At 41.1% G+C, this 14,834-nt stretch overlaps 1 protein-coding gene across 2 annotated transcripts in view; it reads left to right on the top strand.

Annotated features, from left to right (window-relative positions):
• Positions 1-14,834, top strand: part of carmil2 (capping protein regulator and myosin 1 linker 2) — a 53,484-nt gene that overhangs the window by 34,925 nt on the left and 3,725 nt on the right. The window contains exons 32-40 of one of the 2 annotated variants that reach the window (XM_035157216.2): positions 2,291-2,394; positions 6,589-7,483; positions 9,230-9,328; positions 9,500-9,536; positions 9,882-9,950; positions 10,587-10,846; positions 12,035-12,170; positions 12,837-12,926; positions 14,619-14,732. In XM_035157216.2, the coding sequence (XP_035013107.2) occupies positions 2,291-2,394; positions 6,589-7,483; positions 9,230-9,328; positions 9,500-9,536; positions 9,882-9,950; positions 10,587-10,846; positions 12,035-12,170; positions 12,837-12,926; positions 14,619-14,732 (1,804 nt within the window). Of the gene's footprint in view, positions 1-2,290; positions 2,395-6,588; positions 7,484-9,229; positions 9,329-9,499; positions 9,537-9,881; positions 9,951-10,583; positions 10,847-12,034; positions 12,171-12,836; positions 12,927-14,618; positions 14,733-14,834 lie in introns of both variants that reach the window. The other variant, XM_035157214.2, reaches the window with a different exon arrangement.

Genomic DNA, 14,834 nt, shown 5'->3' with positions numbered 1-14,834 from the left:
TCATTGGATGTTAGAAAGAGATGGAGGAGACAAATCTCTAATGACTTTGGAGCTTTTATTTTGGCCTCTGATTTTAATATTATATTATCTATTGTTAGGACATTTTACATATGTTTATTATTGTTAAAACTTAACATATCAGCCGATTTTCTATCTGTGAAATTTCAAATAACTGACACTTCTATGTTTTTATTCTAGGAATTCAGATGCGTTTTCTGCAATGTATATCAAGTCAATCTCGAATAGACCTCATGACTCTCTCGGAAATCTTGTTCACCTACGACCTGTTGACTAAGTTGATGCTTAACGTGAGATGAGCAGTTAAAACAATCAACAGCGAACACTAATGCATTCTTTATGAACATTCAGAAAAGGCTTTAGGTCGTTGACTGCTTGACATGTTGACATCTCGCAATGAAGTTGCATATTATAACCAACTGAATACCCCTTGCCTCACCCTCCTTGTCAAAGAACCGACATTCACGGTCAGAATAATACATTTTTTCAAAATTTCCATCAGAATCAGTAAAGTATCAATCGACTAATTTCTGCCAAGAGCCTAAAAACAGTAAACTAATGTTAACAACTGTTTCAGTTGTTTTGTTCTTTTTTTCTTAACATTCAATCTACATTGAAATAATAATAATACATTTTGGCTTTTATTAGATTTTAAAATCTAATAATTGTTTCTCAGTGGTGTGAAGTGGAAGAATGAAGCAACTCTTTGCACTGTGCTGCTACAAGATGTTTAGTACATGTGAAGGGTTAGCAGAGCTGATAAAGTTGTGCTTCTGCACAGTGAGTTTGACCCAGTTAGAATAATGCTTACACATGACTACTGTGCTGAACTGGAGCTGCTTATTGTTTTAGTCCGCAGCAGCTTCAGCAGGTCCAGAAGGCTGTTAATCCACACCTGACAACAAATACAAACCAACTGAAATGTATCAGTTCTGTTATTATTAACTGCAACGCATTGAAATACATAACTCCTGTGTCATTAAATAGATGTGCGCGCACACACACACACACACACACACACACACACACACACACACACACACACACACACACACACACACACACACACACACACACACACACACACACAGTCATGCCTCTATAGCTACTTTCAGACATGCACTGAGCTCTGGAGTTTCTCTCCAGAAGGTGTATGTGTGAATGCAAATGAGTGAGAGCCTCTGGGTTTTTTGCGAACTTCTCTGTCTGTTCCCCTAGTTTGAGGTCTGCAGAATGTCCGGAGGAGTGGATGAGAGAACTCCATAGGAGATCCTCTGCAGGATTCACGGCAAGTGAGTGGGGGTTAATGACGTTTCTAACACGTGACAGACGTGAAAAAAATCAAAAGGAATAGAAACATCTCCAGATGAAAAGCTGTGCTATACACGTAGAAGACACAGATGAAGATGTCAAGAGAGCTTTTGGTGATAAACCCCGACGCCGGTGCTGATTTGATGTATGTATCTAGCTGGCTGATCGTGATAATAATGGTGGATCCTGTATCGTGTTGGCATCTGATAATGGTGGTGGACCACGATTGAGGTGGCAGCTGATGGTGGATCCTGATGGTGGCAGTGGACAATGACTGTGGACTATAGTGGCATCCGATCTTGATGGTGGATCATGATCTTGGTGGCTGCTGACCATAGACTATGATTACAACAGGACTGCTTGATATACAATATTTCTCCTCAGATACTCGACCATTACTGACAATAATCCATCAATTCATTGACCTTCAATTATGCTACAAAGTGTTTATTCTAATCAATGCTGCTAAAACCCTTATCTCTCTGATGTTCTCCATTACACTTGACATCTATTGCACTTCTGTCCGTCCTGGGAGAGGGATCCCTCACATGTGGCTCTCTGAGGTTTCTACCTTCTTTTTACCTTGTTAAAAGATTTTTTTGGGTCGTTTTTCCTTACTCTTGTTGAGGGTTAAGAGCAGAGGATGTCACACCTTGTTAAAGCCCTATGAGACAAATTATGATTTGTGAATATGGGCTATACAAATAAAATTTGATTGATTCATTGATTGATTGATAAAACCTGTGGCCTGGTTGACCCACTTTTAGGCAAAAAATGGCAACTACCATCCCAATTGTTGGGCTGATTATAATATAATAGTGAATAAACTGTGTGAGGATGTTTTGGTTCATAATTTAGTTCAAACCGACAAATTGGATTTTTGTCTGTATTTTTTCTCCCTGACAAGCCACACACTCCTACGCTAAGGTGTAAATACTGTTGTGTTTTTTATTTGTTACAGGAGCCAGTGTCAAAAGTAGAGAATGAGGCCAGTGAGGGGATGGGCCGAGTGGATGAAGGAGTAGAGGAGTTCTTCACAAAGAAAATCCTCCCTGACTATGCACTGTGAGTTACACACATATGAACACAGAGAAGCATGAAAATACTGACAATTCATTGTGAAACTGTAGCAGGTCAGAGAAGTCCATCATATGTGGCCCAGGACTAACTGCAAAAGTCTAAAACCACCTTGAACATTGTTTGAGTGCTAGGATCACAGCAAGAACTGAGGACGCACTTTGGTGGTTTAAGATGAACTTAGTGCTGGCCAGTTGGGCTCCAATCACTCAGGATGGATGTTAATACCAATTCTGAACAGGGTCTATGACACTGACAAAGGAGTAGATGTGCAGCCAAGACTGGCAGGTCCAAACAGCCATCCTAAGAGCCAGGTTTATAAATGATACATACACACAAAAACATGCACATACATATAAACTGGTATTTTAGGACAAAGATTGTGCAGTGAGAATGTGCACCTCACACAGGGTGCAGACCAGGCGTACTGTATGTGCAATTTTCTAGAGAAATATGTGAATGATATGATAAGGATCCGATTAAATAAAACGATGAGGAATTAAATCTTATAGTAAAAAAGATTTGTTTAGGCTGCTAGAGTCAAGGCAGCAGTAGACAGGCACAGGCCCAGTTAAAACATAATTTTAATAATCATTTAATTTACATTAGAGACAGCCTATTTAAGTCGGGGATCTCTTAATTACATACCCTGACCTTTGAATTCTCCTCTCAGATTAAACCAGTGCACATCAGATTCACACAAATAAAAACAGACTTATTTTAAGTCTAATATGTTCGTCATGGTAGTTCAAGGTCAATTCTAAAATGAGCCCCTTGTTTCCATGGTAACGATCATAGTGACACCTTCTGACCAGTGGCCCCAAATAACAATACCAACATGGCTACATTATGTCATGACTAATGATAGAAGATAGAGTTTGGGTGCAGTAAGCTGACATGTACAGCAGTGATGACATTATCAGTCCACTGACTCACAAGCAGCTCAGCCCCACTACAGCTGGACTGAGTGGGCTCATGTGGTTTCTTGGTCAGTTATGTTTTGCTTAAATTGTGTGCAACAGATGAATACAGACATGTCTGATGTCCTACTATTAGTTTGATAAAAGCCTTAGTGAAAGTCTGTCTTTGTGAAACCTGTTAACGACACATGGGAAATAAAAAATGATATTATTTTGATTCTGTTTGATGAAATGTTTTTAATTACTTGCTAAAATAATATGATATTTAATATTTCTGGTGACCAGTCTGATCAAGAAGAATAAATTGCTAGTGTGTAGTGATAAAGAACCATCCATCAACTTTGCAGTTTTGACAGAGCCATAACATTAGGCTGAATCCAACATATCATATATTTAAAGGTGTTGATTATTGTCAGACCAACATCTATTTGTTGGTGCACTACCTGAAATATCTGGATTCCCACTATTTGTCGGATGCTCTAACATTAGCTCTAAATAGCACCACCAATAGTTATGAGCATCACAATGTTTACTACTATGTCTGCACGTGGGTAGAGAGTTATTGAAAAGCACAAAGGGTGGTGGGAAAATACAAATTCTGACCCCCATGACACAGACACAGGCACACACAGATAACGAGAGAAGGTCACGGAACTGCCCTCACTGTCATTGTCCAATCAGTTTCTGGTGTAAAGACAGTCAAACTTAAAATGTACGTAACTTCAGTGTCAGCAGGGGAACTCCGTGACCTGCCTCTGGAATCATTGAGATTGTGGATTCTGAACATTTCCTCCAATTTCCATATTTTAAGATTAGAAGTTGCTCTTTGTTCTTAATACTTTTACATAAAAAAAGTTACTGGGAGTGATAAGAGTGTATTATTATCTAATATAATTGTGTGTGACCCCACAGATGTAGTTGAATGTATAGACTGCATGGTGAATGTTTTTGTAGTGTTTAACAAACCCAGTGTCTGTTCAGTGTACCACAACACAAACACACATTGCATGTCTAAATCATTTTTTGTCAGGCTTTGAGCAGCAGCAGTGAAAGGTGGACCTGCATGCAGACACACAGGCAGATGCTGTTAACTATTCTGATAAGGGTTTATTTTAATTAACCAGGCTTACAGGAAACAGACAAGTGGATACTAAACCAGGAAGGGAAGGTGAAGAGGGAAATGGGAGTGGGTGTGTATATGGGTGATGGTAGTCAGGTGACTGGGACAGGTGAGAAAGTCAGGGGACATCTGGTGACTAGGTGGAAGAATGGCAGAAGACAGGCCAAAATAAACAGCATGACATGGCACTGTTTGCTATTACATTTGGCTTGGCTGGTTTCACAAAGTCAATTTAAATGGTTGTATTTGTTTAGCTAGATATCAAGACTTAATTAGTATTTTATAGTCACTCAATTAGTCAGTCAAGTGTCCCATGGACTGAATATAAAGATGGAAAACATACAAAATTCAGCCGAAATATCCCAGATATAAACGCTGCCATTTTGCACCAAAGACGTAATTTGGAGTCAGAGACTGCACAGTGGCAATCGGGAAATGGAACAGAAGTATCGAGGTCCCACCTCTCACGCTTAGTGTCAGCTGTCATCATGACATTTCATCCAATTTTTAACTTATCAAATGAGTAATTACAACTAAACTTACTGAAAATATATTCGCACTTGGACAAACATCAGTGTGATAAGAAGTACCTTAAATAACAGAAACTGTGACTGATCCATCCATCAACCAGCACCACAGCTGCATTGTGGCAATGAGCAGTTTCCAGATCTTTCAACCACAGAGACCCCTGTTTGTCATCATCTTTGTCCTGGTCCTGGTAAATGCTCAGAGAGATTAAGGTCTGGTGTTCACAGACAGTTATTCTGTTCTTGAGTAGATTTCCCCACAGCTGCCCCACATGATGCCATGATGATGGCAGACAACAATCCAGTCTTCCTACTACAGGCACTCCTGTCTTTAAGATGTACCAGCAGAGATCATAGAAACTAATTCTGATCCTCTACAATGGAGGTGGAGAGTGCAAAGTTAACACTGTACTTATATAACCCTTTTCTAGTCTTGATGACCACTCAATGCACTTTACAGTACAGTTGTGCCATTCACAATCTTTTACAATGAGCACTGAAGATGTTCTGGAGGCTCATGGTGGACCAACACCCTACTAACACAATTGATGATAGATTATCTTTTTATTTCTCATCCACCTGTATAATAGTTCTTTTAGGCTTGGACTAAGGGGACAGCAGACAAATTCTAGTCATCAGTTACTTACAGAAAACATCAGGGATGTATTTCTCATACTTCCACACTAAGGCCTGTATGTACAGGTCAGAGCTCAGATATGGCAGCACACACCTCTCCTTCCCCTTTGGTTTTCTAGCTTCAGAGCAAACTCACCTCCTGTCTGCAGTACACAGGCTGGGCTGTTGTTGGCGTTCATTTTCATTTGCATCTCTAGTCTTTACCAGCCATGTAGCAAAAGCAGCATTATACACAATCCTGTAGCTCCATTTGTAAGGGGAGCAAAAATATATCTGGAGCCTAAAATCTGTACCATTCCCAAGCAGTGGCTAAAATTTTGGTATATCTGTTCTGTTCATGGATAGATTAAGAGGATTATATACTTTTAGTCCTTTCATGAAAATGACCTCACAGCCCATAACCATTTCCCTTTTCTCTCAGACAACATGGCTACTGTGTCTGTTGTAGACAGGGTATGAGACGGTCTGTGCAGATGACTGCTACCCAAATATCATGACCCTTTAGATTTAGAGATGCTTAGTTTATATGTTAAAAAATAAAAAGTCTGAAGAATATTCGAAGGAGCCAATTTGAGGACACAACAGGAGATCCTCCGCAGGATTCACCGTGAGCAAGTGGATGTGTTGATGACATTTCTAACACATGACTGACGCAAAAATGAAAAAAACTAAGTGCAAGTATAGTGAATTACTTTAGACTAATCCCAAATGTTAAAAAATGACAGCCAAAATTTCTGAAAGGTCAGGTCCAGAACAGCTTTCATTGTCAAACAGATAATAATAATAATTCTAGATATTATGCTCAGGCCCAAAGTGTCCAGAGGCCATCAGTAAGAGGTGTCTTTGCTCTGTGAGCTGTTTGCATGATGTTTCTCGTTGTGTACCTGAGCTGAGCATGTGACTTGAGTCCTGTAGCAATAGTTGTAGTACTGAGTGTCTCTTCTTGTCTGTTGCTCTTTCTGCTATCTCCCTGCTGCAGAAAAGGCCGGTGGGAGGAGTCAAACCCTGCCCAAGCCACTCCCCCAGAATCAAGTTCCACCCCCTCTGCTTCAACCCCCTTTTCCTCTTCGTCTGAGAATATCACCTCCTCTACCACCACCACTGTCACCTCTCCCTCTGTCCCATACACTGACACATCCTTTACATCCACTGATGTCCCACCCCTATCTGCATCCTCCACTACCCCCACACCCTCTTCTGTAACCACCACCACCAACACTGCAATTCCTACCAAAAACATCAAGAAAAAGTTTGGCGACTTCTTCGTTTTCAAGAGGGCTCGGGCTGGCCGAGTCACCAAGGCAGGAGGGGGAGAGGGAGGAGGAGGAGAGGGGGTGAAGGTCAAAAGGACCTCCATTGCAGACCTTATTCGACCCCTCCGCGAGGCCAAAGAAAGGGAGAGAGAGAGGGAGAGGGACAAGGAGAGAGAAAAGGAGAGAGAGGCAAGGTCAGGGGAGGATGCTAATGTTTCTAATGATGCCGCCACTACAGAAGGAACCGTTCCCACAAGCCACCATGTTGTAGGAGATGCAAGGGAAGTGATGGCACCTGCCAATACATTAACCACAACAACGCCTCCCAGTGAGACCAGTCCTTCTTACCGCACCATCAGCCCTGACCCCATTGGTGCTACGCTTTCCAACCTGGAAGAAGAGGCGGTGTTGTCAGGTTGCACCCCCAGCCCCATGGTCACATCCCCCTTAACTGAGCAGGAGAGAAGTAGTGTGCTGACGAGAGAGATGAAGTTGGGAGGGACCCCATATGGAGAGAGAAGACTGAAGGCCACCAAGAGGTCACTGAGAGAGGGCAAGAGCCAGAGTCTCATCCTGCTGACCGGACTGGAGCCTGAAGACAAGGATAATATACACAGTAAGGTCAGTCTGATGCGACACTCAACACACACAGTCAGATCATTTAATAACATTAATTATTAATGAAGCACCAACAAACACCAGCTTCAGTTCTTCAATACTACCATGCTTTGTTAACAACCTAACCCGTCAATACCAGCAGCAGAACAACACAGTCATCTCACCAACCTGTCACGTACTAGTTCATTGCAGATGTTTGCTACTTGGCTCTTTTGTATTTCTGTGTTGAGTTACTTTCAGTGAAACTTGAAACTTCCTTCTCATGATCTGTAAATGTGAAACATCTGCATGATTGTTTTGATATTAACTGCTAATAGCTTAAAGGGCCTGCACACCTACAGTATATCATTTCTTAATGCACTTTGACAAAAAGGCTCCCAATTCTTTTCTCTGTGGAACATGGTGAGGAACATTCGGCTCCGGTTGAAAACGAAGCCGTTTCCTTCAGTCCGGTTGAACTGACGGTTCAAATCAGAGGGTGCACCAAAAAACAGGCTTCACTCATTGATATTCCTGAGCAGGTGTTCACATTTAGAACGAAAAAGCATATCGAAGGGCGCAATCGCTCCATTTGAGAGTTCAACTTTCGGTGATAATATCTTGTAATGCAGACCAGCTAACAATGTTGTGTTTCACCTTTACATCTTTTCCTGTTTCTGTTGTCAGACAACTGGACAAGCATGATAACAAGCATCATAATATACAACCTTTAACCAAGACGTCATCATTATTATTATTTATTATTTTGTTAGTGATGTCTGACAGAGTCATCATTATTAATTTATTATTGAAAAACATTATTATGTAATTGTCAGTGTCAGTATGTGATACTTATATTATTGTAGTTTGAGTGTTAAAACTATACCACAAACAATTCTGTTCAGGAAACATAAATCCAGGTTAATTAACAGCTGAACTGTGTGTTAGTCTTGAGAAAGTCTGAGGCACATAACAGCTGTCCTCTAAACCTAACTGGCACCCAGAGCCTGACCCTTAGCTTCCACCATCTTTTACCCTGTACACACTAAAAGCTGCCATAGTAAGAGTCATCCACTCTAAAACAACATCCATTAAAACTATGTTTTGGAATTGTTCATATGAATGGAAAGTGTTACCAGCATGATTTACTTATTGTAAAACCACATATACTGCCTTAAAGTCTAGACTGAAGATTGAGTAGGCCTCGAATCAGACCTAACAGAGGCTAAGATAAGAGATGTAACAAGAGCCACAAACTTATCTGTAAATGAATGAAGCTCTCTGCAGGAGCTGAAACCTGGGCTGCTCAAAATGTTTACTCGGTTTGTAAAGTGTTGATATTTCCTTCTGTTTAGTAGAGCCTGACAGATTTTTACTGATGGCATTGGCCAATCATAGATATATTGGTATTGGTGTACATATCTAATGTGCACATACTTAGTTTTCGAAGCTTAAAAAGAAGCTTGAGATAATTTAGAAATTGTGAAAATATATTTACCTGAAATCTGAAAGAAAAGTTGCTTGAATCTACACCTTGAATATACCGCTGTGTATGAAAAGTGGTTTTTAAATCAAATTGCCTTGCCTTGCCTTTGTACCAAATTTTGCCACAAAACCTGTCATCGACAATACAAATCAGAATGTTTTGCTCATTGGTATCAGTATCCAGTACCTTGCACTTGGCAGTTATCAGTCAGAATTTGGAGGGCTAAAGTAATTGGAGATCAAAAGAGTTGATTTTAATCTGTGTGTGTGTGTGTTGTCCTCTAGAAACATGCATCTGAGAGCACCTCCAGCTTTGAGCAGAGACTTCAGGTGATGCTGCACAGAATGGGTGTGGCCAAGACCAGTTCTGCTGACACCAAGACTGTGAGCACAGAATTACAATATTTTGGTTTGCTCTTATACGAGTCGAAGGATCAAAATAGGACATGTTTTCTTCAATTCTTATATGTACAGCACCATCTGCTATCAGGAACATAGCAACCATAAGAGCATCATATTGTGATGGTATAATACTGTCTAATGTGTGTGTTCCAGAACAAAGACGAGGAGCTGAGAAAGGCCAACTCTGAAGGTAAGAGTGTGTGTGTGTGTGTGTGTGTGTGTGTGTGTGTGTGGGGGGGGGGTTACCTGTTTACACAGTCACATTATGGGGACTTGTTCTCCTTATTTGGGAATCTAGTTCCCAAAAAATCTAGTTCCCAAAAAACTTAAAATTAAGTTCTCTTTCTCTTTTCCAGTTTCAGAAATTATTCTAAATGATTCCATATGTCTGACAACATTCCTTAAATTCTCTCAGCATCACCAGTTACAGCTTAGAATGACTTCAGCCGAGCCCAGTCTTCATATATGGTATTCATCATTTACTGAGCTTATATAAGGATTGTCTCTCAGCTGTACTATGGTCTGTGTCCCTCAGGTGCTATCCTGGAAAAACCTGAACCACCTCCCACATACATGAAACCCAGAACCATGTCCACATCATCAGGTAGGTAACATTATCTATCTACTATCTATCCTTAGTTCTATAGAGTCAGTGTGTGTGTGTGTTACACTGGGTCTGTTTATTTTGCCCGCTTATTTTTAAGTCACTGTTGTTGACACCCTTCCTGGTGTCCCTGGGCCTTGGACATGAGACAACAGGAGTGTCTCTGCAGTGGTCTTATGGTTTCTTAGTCTACATCAGTCGAAACGTCTGTCCAGCCTGGATTCCCTGATTGAACCAATCTGCATCATTCACTCAAGCAATTTTCCAGACTTTCTCCAGAGTTAGCCTTTCACACATGAACAATGCAGCAGGAGATTCTCTGCTCTGACGCTATCACAGGAACACAGAAGTCTCCAGAGCATTCAGTAGAGGGGAGGTGCAGCAGGGTGAAGCAGGATGTAATGTATTAATTCTGCTGCAGAGATTTTTGTTTACAGCAGTTTTTTTAGGGGGCTGGCAGGAGAAACTCTGGATGCTCTCACTTGAACATTGACTTGGACATGGGCGTTGACTTGGCGTTCTCACATTCAGCCCTTCTGGAGAATGTCCGGAGATCCTCCGGAGTTCAGTGCTTGTCTAAAAGTTGCATCAGTGTCTACTCCTCATTGATTGTCTCTCACCCTCTGTTTCCAGCAGACCCTAGGCATCTTATTAGAGTGCTGGACCCCATCCGACCAGACCCTCCCCTTCACCCGAAGCCCAGCCTCCATGATCGCCCCTTTGGCTCCCTGCCACCCAAACCTGCCATCGCAGCCAAACCTCCCCTCCCCACCCCAGCTGCTCCTGCAGGGGGAGGAGCTCGTCCATCTTCTGCTCCTCCATCCAGCAGCATGGCAGAAAGAGTCCCGCTCAGAGCACACACACGTGATGGCAGGCCAGGCGAGAGTGCAGTACAGGTAATACAGCACTCAGTCGGAGAGTTACTTCGATGCTGTAGGGAACATATTCGATATCTAAGGCTTCACATTCAGGGCCAAAGCTACCACTTTTTACATCAAAACGTTTTTTTTATGGGCAGAATGTTTCACAACTGTGCCTGCAGGCAAAAATGAATTAGATTCAGTTGCAAGTTCCATCCACAAAAGGACCAGTGCAATAAAAACACAATTTTCTGAAAGAAAAAAAATAGAATGCAATGTTGGATTAAGGAACTTGTCCATGGCTTTGGAGATCTTAGTTTAGAGATTATTAAAATAAAATGATTTAATGAATGTATTTGTGAACATACCAAAAGACAAAACCAACTGTCTGCTACACTTCCAGATCTTTGTTGAGGAGACAGGTCAGCTGCCAGGAACAGACTCAATGATATCAGATGCAGGTAGCTGGTTCACATTGACAAACTGGGAACATGTAGCATGTGCACTAGGAACACACTGAACATTATGCTGCCTTCAAATTGAACTTATGAGCTTGTAGTTACGTTGTAGGAAGTTGTTTACATGATGTGCGTGGTGTTTAAGTTGTGAGAACACTGCTGCTAAGCAATGGCAACATGGATGCTAAAATTAGATACTGTCAGCGTCTAGAACCCACAGATGCTAATAATTTAGCAGGCATGTAACGTAATGCAGGGAATGTAGATGAAACAGATTTATCATAAAGTCACAAAGACACTCTTCTTCTACGAAAATTATATTATTCATCATTCACCAAAAAATGAACTTCCATGACCTTTCCCCATTTGTGTAATCATCATCAAGCATGTCACAACTCGTTAAATCAGTGCTTATGTTAATTCTGAGGTCAGATGTTGTAAACACACAAGAGGGGCTGTTTGAATACACTCTTCTCTGAACACGTACACATATCAAAAATGTAAATTCAGTCTCTTTATTAGATTCATCTCAGTGTTGATTCTAATATTTTTTCATTCCACAGAGGGTAGACTAAATATTAGAAACACCTCAGCCACTACATCTAAAGTTTGGGTTTATTAAAATAGATAACTGAATATTACCACAAACGACTGCCTATTTCCACATTGGTATGATTCTTCTCTTCCTCCATATATGCACATGACATATAGCAGTCACATTGTTTGTGTCATAGCCCTCTGAGCACCTTCTGATCATCATCCCTAGAATGGAGGCCAGGACGGTCCCCAGGGTGCAGCCTCGGCGCCGTCCCCCAGGAAAGAGCAGCTTCCTCCATCCCCATCTCCATGGAGGGGTCCCAGTGCACAGGATCGCCAGGAGAAAGCACAATCAGTGACAGACGGTAGGTCCCACCATCTCATTAAAATCAAATAAGTCATGCTAATTAGTTTTGTCTGATGTATTATTTAATGGTTATGATCTTTTATAAGGAATCAAGTGTGGTCTGGTCAATGTGTTGTGTTTATAGAGAGGGAGGATCTGAGTAAGGCAGCTGTGAACTTATGGTTGTCTTTAGCACACTTAACAGCTCCCGGCCATCATCACATAGATGTAACATGACAGTCATCAGAGTCATATGTGAGACACATACACACCATGTGAGTGAAAATAGCAATTAGGAAGATAATACTCTTTAAAATATAACTAATTAAGGCTGTGATGATAAAAGCAATTCCGCAGTCATGTGATGTCTACTGCGGGATTGAGCTCATTACCGACATCTCCGCAATTTATTAATTTTTCGCTGGTGAAAGTTACAGGAGTGCATATATAAATTTATAGACCAGCCCATCATTGATTGATTAATCAAAAGGGAAAGTGACATATTCGATTTTATGTTTAAATTTTAAGTTAAAAAGTAGTTAACTATCCAAAATGTTGATTTTAATTTGTGTGTGTGTGTGTGTGTGTGTGTGTGTGTGTGTGTGTGTGTGTGTGTGTGTGTGTGTGTGTGTGTGTGTGTGTGTGTGTTTGCGTGTGTATGTGTGCATGTGTGTGTCTCTTTCAGAGTGTCTTCCCAAGCCACGCCAACATGTGAAGCCCCTTCCACAACGTAGAGCTGTGTCCGTCCATGAAGACGCTCTGGCTATGACACAAGGTTTGATAAAGACATAAGACTTCTTACACTGACCACCATTCATTACTTGTTAACATATACAGTACATGTGACACTTTATGAGTCATTATAAAGCATTTCATGTTCATGTTGTTCAGTTCATGTTGTATTCTGCGTGACCATATTCTACAACCCTTAGACCATTCACTAAATGTTTGTCCCTCAATAACCTGAAACTTATTAGCAAAGTTGTTGTTAAGTTGTAAACAGAACTAGACTCAATCAGGGGGTTATCTGCCTTGACTGGTTGGGATGAAAGGAGACAAAGGGAGGAGAGAAGAGAGGTGCATTGGTGTATAGGAGGGAGAGAAGAGAGAGTGAGAGAGGGGAGAGACAGTAGTGAGAGCAGGTCAAACAAAGAGTGATCAAAGTGTGATCTCTCCCCTAATTCACAAGAGAAAACATCAATTATCAGAGGAGGGTCTGAAAAATACATCATAACATTTAATGACATTTCATGGTTTTTCCCTGCTTATATGTTACAAAAAAAACACCTCACATTTATGTTGGATTACCATTTTGCTCATCCGTTTCCTAAAAGTTGGGTATGTCACATGGCGAGTAAATGCTAAATCCAAATATAAAAGCCTCTGTGCTGTCCCCATCAATGCTTATTAATATATTAATACTGAAGAATGCAGCTTTAAATATCAGTGCTTGTCAGGTTGTGTCTTGTTTTGGATGGTTGCACCTGACACAAAGTGGTGGCAACCACAACTCGTGCCTTTGCCAGTCTAGACTGATGCCATTTTCTTATCATCCACAGTTGCAGTGGGAAATGATTAACCAATGAAAGCAGACAGTGACACAGTGTTATATTGTTAGACACATTATGAACATAGAAACATGTTTATCCTGTACATACAAGGGTACAAAACAACAACAACAACACATATACACTCTGCTTGTTACACACACAGATTGTGCACAGAGTGAAACCATTTCCTGCAGAGAAGTGTTTTCTCTTGCTTCTGGACAAATTATAACATCAATCCACCAAGGTACAAGCTCACCTGGCTTTTAAAGGGAATGTCACTCTGATTTATTACTTGTTACGCCCTTATGAGTTTAAAAGTGACAAGTACAATCCCTCTTGAAACATGTGCCCAGAACAGCAACGTTTTTTCTCTGATAAATTAGCAAACCTAAACTTAAAAACAACTAAGAACATAGAATAATGATAGTATAGCTTGCTGGAGATTTTGAATCTATCGGTCAAAAGCCTTTGTGAAAAGTTGAGTGTTAACAAATTTGTTTTAATGTGTCCAGAGATGGGGCATTGCAGATCTCCATATCTGAGTGGAATTTTCCATCGTCTGTTCTCTCGCTGGTGTGGTGGATGACGAACAGACCCATATCTGAGGGCCGTAGTTTCTGGGATGGGGTATAGGTGTGGAGCAGGTCAAACAGATACTGGTGGACTGGGAAAGGGAGAAGGATTTTGTAAATGATGTGGGACTTGACTTGAAGCCAGTTAAGATGGATTAGAGTGGGGGAGATGAGCTTCCAGGGGTTGTTTCGAGTGAGAACCCCAGCGGCAGAGCTCTGAACATACGGGAGCCTGTCCATGTCCCGCTACCCCAGACAGGTCTTTTCACACATGTGGATCATGTATAATTTACTGCTGACCTCCGATATGTTGAAGCCCGCCTACCTTTGTCTCATCTCTTTAAGAGCTGAAGGCGGTGTTACAGAGGTCCCCCATCCGTTTCCGGGGAAACAGAGGGGACTTACCCACCTGCACTGAAGATCCATCCAGTGCAGAGGAAGCACAAAGAGCTCAGGAAGGTGAGAGGTGTTTATCAGTCATGGTTATATCTACTTTTCTTACTCTTTGCTTCCTTGTTTTTCTTTTTTTAAAATTTATTTAAACATACTCTTCCACCTGTC

The sequence above is a fragment of the Hippoglossus stenolepis genome, chromosome 5 (assembly GCF_022539355.2).
Source record: "Hippoglossus stenolepis isolate QCI-W04-F060 chromosome 5, HSTE1.2, whole genome shotgun sequence".
NCBI classification, from domain to species: domain Eukaryota; kingdom Metazoa; phylum Chordata; class Actinopteri; order Pleuronectiformes; family Pleuronectidae; genus Hippoglossus; species Hippoglossus stenolepis.
Note: the sequence above shows the minus strand (reverse complement) of the source record. Positions and strands in the feature narration are given on the sequence as shown.